The sequence below is a fragment of the Triplophysa rosa genome, linkage group LG16, assembly GCF_024868665.1.
Source record: "Triplophysa rosa linkage group LG16, Trosa_1v2, whole genome shotgun sequence".
Classification (NCBI taxonomy): domain Eukaryota; kingdom Metazoa; phylum Chordata; class Actinopteri; order Cypriniformes; family Nemacheilidae; genus Triplophysa; species Triplophysa rosa.
In genome coordinates, this window is record NC_079905.1 from 15,124,135 (window position 1) to 15,129,133 (window position 4,999).

Genomic DNA, 4,999 nt, shown 5'->3' on the forward strand with positions numbered 1-4,999 from the left:
CTTGTGTTTAACGTGTGGTAAAAGACAATATGAACACAATCACAACTCTATTATCATATTCCATAAATGAATCTGCTCTTTACACAGTCTTGTTCTATTAATACAATCTCAGTTTCATCTCCTTTGTGTTCTCATGCTTCAGTATTAAAACACTCTGCATTAATATCCACCACCCACTCCTACTCATTTTTTGTAAAGATGGTGTAACATTTATGCAGATATGATATATGTGGGTGTAAATGTTTTAATAAGGACCAAAATGAAGCTATAAAAATTGTAGGCCCCCTGGTATTGTAAAGTTATGAATGGATAAGTGAATTCTCAATGTTAATGCTATGCTGCCCCCTTGTGGTTAGATAGTACACTTTAATGCAACTATTATGCATCTTGGTTTTTTGGGTGTATCTTCAGCTCAAAAGTAGTCTTAAGTGGGTAAGGGTTCAAAAAGTAGAAAAAAATCGTAAAGGAACATTTCATTTTAAGGAAATGTACATGTTTTCCATGTTATTTTACACCGAACATGTACATATAGGCTACAATCTATTTTTTGTCAGAAACACAAATCCTTTTTGAATTAGATTTGAAGTTGATATGTAAAACCAACATTTCAGGTTTGCATTAGCTCTTATATAAATAATTTCATATAATATAAATCTTTTCTGTTATTTTGACCTGTTTCTCAAGTTTCCATTTTCTGCAAATAAATGCAAGTAGAAACAATATTGATAAAATATAGTTTATAGTTCACAGAATGAAACAAAAAAGTTAATTTTACCTAAACTTAGGTAAATACTTAGAAATAGTAAATTTTAAAATCAGACAAACAGCCTCTCAAATGGTCTCTTTTTTGCGGCTGCATACTGTAAATTATGTTCATATAAATTTATGAACATAATAAAACCACACTAAAATACTGTACAAAAACTCAAGTACAAAATGAATATTTTAACCAATCGGTTGTGTTTTTACAGAATAGGATTTTTTATATACATTTTTTATGAAGTATTTATAAATGATATATGTAGCCACGTGTTGCTTATATTACAGGTAGCTGTTTTTTTTGCAGGCATAATGCTTTTCTTGAAAATTCAGTCAAATATCTAGAACATTCATTAATTTTTATCATACAGTGCCCTCCACTATTATTGGCATCCTTGGTAAATATGAGCAAAGAAGGCTATAAAAATAAATCTGCATTGTTTCACGTTTTGATCTTTTATTTAAAAATCCAAAAAATTCCAATATTTCATTCAAGTAAAAAAGTTTGGAGTGGGGGGAATATCACATTGTGAGAAAAAAATGTTTTTTTTCTAATACACCCTGGCCACAATTATTAGAACCCCTAGAAATTCTTATGAGTAAAATATCTCCCAAGTATATTACCATTCATATTTAAATTTTCTGAGCACATCAAGGGTAACTAGAAACATGATGTTGTCCAGTCATGACTTCTTGTTTCACAGGAGAATAATATTAAGTAACACAAAGCCCAAACCCCCTTAATCATTCATCACAATGGGTAAAACAAAAGAATATAGTTCTGATGTGCAGCAAATGATTGTTGAGTTACACAAAATAGAAAGTGGATTTAAGAGGAAATGGTTGAAACAATTAAAATTCCCATTTCCAACATCATGGCAAAAATTAAGAAGTTTGTCTTAATGCACAGCAAAGAGAATATTTTGAGTGGCCAAAAAGTGTTCAAAGATCACAGATGGAGAATTGCAGAAATTAGTTGAATTTTAGTGTCAGAAAAATAAAATAAAAATAAAGGAAAACGGCACTTCCATCACCACAAGTTGTTAGGGACACTGTTCAAGAAACAAATCTTCTGCTCTCATGCAAAAAGAAACTCCACCATATTAATCTGCCATACTGGAACTTCAAACAGGCCATATGAAATCACCACCAGATCTTAATTGTTGTGGACCTACTTTTACACGAGAGGTTCTAGACATCTTGATCAGATACATCATGTTTTATATCAAATACTAACAGATATAAATATCAAAACCTGACTTATAGAAATATTATAATAGGTTGTGGTTAGATCTTCCACAGGCACACTGGTTCAAAACAAACATCCAAATCAACAAAAAATGGGTCACTGAACCCAAAATCAAGATCCAGCCATAACCATCCCAGTTCCCTGATCTGAACCCTATAGAAAATGTGTGGGATGAACTGAAGAAAAGGGAGCACCAACATTTGAAGGATCTGGAGAAATTCTTTATGGAGGAATGGACTCTGATGACTCTCATTTTATTCTCAAATCTCATCAGACTGAAAAGAAAACACTTAGAGCTGTTTTTCTTATCAATTGAGGTTGCGAAGTGTATTAAATTCAAGGGGGGCAACATGTATGGAAGAAAAAAAAATTACAATGTGATATTCCCCCCAATTCAAATTATTCTCATTCAATGAAATGTTGGAATTTTGTAGATTTTTTAAAATAAAAGTTCAAAACGAGACACAATGCAGATTTATTTGTACAGACTTCTTTGTTCATATTTACCAAGGGTGCCAATAATAGTGGAGAGCACTGTATTAACTGTACTCCAAGTCCAAATAGGCAGTGATTGCAGCGCTGTATCGCATTAATACATCTCAGTACCATGGACAGCAACACTGACATCATGAATAGAGTCAGAACATGACGTCCTTTCTAATTCAATCTGATTCAATGCATTCATCACAAAAAGATCGCTGTGATTTATCCGTCAAAAAATCACTTCTGTCTTACCGAACAATTTTGTGACCGAGGTCATAGGGCTAAAAATACATGACAGAACTCAATGTTGAATGTAGTAAATGACAAGTTTATTTCTTGCACAAAATGTACAAAATAACAAGCAAATGGACAGCCCCTATCTCCCACCCTGCCCTCTTTCTCTTTTTTTCTCCCGCTGATATGAAGTTGAAGATCTGGAACATATGTCTACAGCAAGTCCGATGGTCCAAGCCAAAACGCATGGTCTTAGAGACAACACACACCCAATTCAGATTCACTGAACAATTAAAAATGAATAAAAACACCATATTTACAATCTTGTCTGAACTTGTACAGCATGCCATCTATATATTCATACAGAGTTTGCTTTTTCGACAGAACTCCATGTAGAAAACGCATTAGAAGATCAAATCAACTCAGACTAATGAGACATCCAAAATACGGCACTGCTTTTGGAGTCACTCGTTTGTTTTTAAATCCACTTGTTTCCGTACATAATTCTGTATTTCTAACAGAACTATTGATCATTTGTGTAGAAGGCCTTGTAATATTTTTTATTTACACCGAGTGTTACGTTATAGGTTCAAGCCTGATTTTGAGTCGTATGTATTGTTCCATATAAGGGATTGAAAACATCTGATTGAGAAAATAAGCACGCAAACATCACACAGCATCACTTCTGGTTATCTAAAAGGTCTCGTTTGGCAACGATTTGCTCGCGGTCCAACCCAGGATTGTTGTGTTGTCTTTCTCAATGCTAAATCTATTTGAATGGATGTTTTTTTCCTGCAGATGATATTTGCAAAATGGCCCTCCAATCAGATAAATGACGTGCAGTGATATAGGAAGCAGATATGGCACAGGGCAGAACGTGTGTCGCATCTGTAATGTGGTTTCATGGCTTTTACTCGTATCATTTCGCGACTAAAATTTACAAGAGCAAACACAAAACTGAAGCTGTTTAAAGGATCGTCGGTGTCATGATATGTACAGCTGACCGTGACTTTCCACACATGAATTATTAGCAGTTGTCTGGCTTGTGTGAAGGCAGTTCAATTGAATTGCTGTGTTTGTGTTACCTTGGTTGTATTGCTGTACAGCACTAGTGAGCGAGTCAAGCAAAATGCTTCATTTCTTTACAAAACTATCCTGTGCTTTCTGAATATATATACAGCTAAATGAAACGTAAACCTCCGCATATACTGTAGCACGCTTAGGATTTCAAGTGTGATCTTTACATTTATCCTGTAACCTTCAACCAGATGAAACTGCAATGTTATCCGGAAATCCACGACTTCCAGAATGCGTCAGATGAAGCATGAGGCAAAGGCATTAAAATCAGATCGAGTCTAAACGCACGAATATGGAATATACAGTTTCAAGCCATTCTGAAAATCTTTCTAGTGAAATGGGGTTCCTGTTACTTTCAAGTGTGCAAAAATACTGTTAGACGGTACCTTGGAATATGAACCATTGTTTTTGTTGGTTTTAACCCAAATCAAATGTGTTTTGAAAGAGGGTCTTAGGCGGCGGTTTTGTTCAGTGGTTGAATATGAATATACATATATATCTCTATTCTTCCTGTTTTATAAAATGACACACGATGATGAACCATCAACAATCTCTATATATATTTATTTTCATATTCCTTTTTCTTTTCTAGAATATCTTATTTAATTTGAGATCAAGTTGCATTGCGCTCTTGTAAACAGCTTTCGGAGGTTCGCTCACGGCTTGGTTTGTTCTCTGACAGTCTGTGTCGTCAGCATCCCGACCTCCATCTTTCATTGAAGCAGGGCTCGTATTTGTTTAGAGGTGCTGTCATCATTTAAATGTCTTGTCGTGTACCTGTATAGAAGGAAGAAGGGTTCACACATGTAGTGCGAATACATCTTATAGAAAAATCTCTCTTGGCGCAGTCATGGTATCGGATATACTGTAGTATAGTAGTACCATATTCATTTACAATGCTACTGTACTTCAAAGAATACTATTGTTTCATTATAGTACCCGGTAATATCATGGTACTCTTCCTGAAGGTACAGTAAGAAGCACAACATGGTTGGCTATGTGCCATCCACACTCACCTCAATGCATTCAACAGGCCCTCCACGCTGTTTGAAGGCTGCTCTTTCAACACCTTGATACAGCCCTTCATCTGCACAACACACACACACACACACACACACACACACACACACACACACACACACACACACACACACACACACACACACACACACACACACACACACACACACACACACA

General features: G+C 35.2%; 1 protein-coding gene across 3 annotated transcripts in view; it reads right to left on the reverse strand.

The window, feature by feature from the left end:
* Nucleotides 1–2,798: 2,798 nt before the first annotated feature.
* fam49al (family with sequence similarity 49 member A, like) overlaps nucleotides 2,799–4,999 on the reverse strand; it is a 25,749-nt gene continuing 23,548 nt past the window's right edge. For all 3 annotated transcript variants that reach the window (XM_057354665.1, XM_057354664.1, XM_057354663.1), the window contains 2 exons: nucleotides 4,819–4,889; nucleotides 2,799–4,579 (listed from right to left, as the gene is read on the reverse strand). In XM_057354665.1, the coding sequence (XP_057210648.1) occupies nucleotides 4,516–4,579; nucleotides 4,819–4,889 (135 nt within the window). In that variant the 3' untranslated portion in view covers nucleotides 2,799–4,515. The remainder of the gene's footprint in view (nucleotides 4,580–4,818; nucleotides 4,890–4,999) is intronic.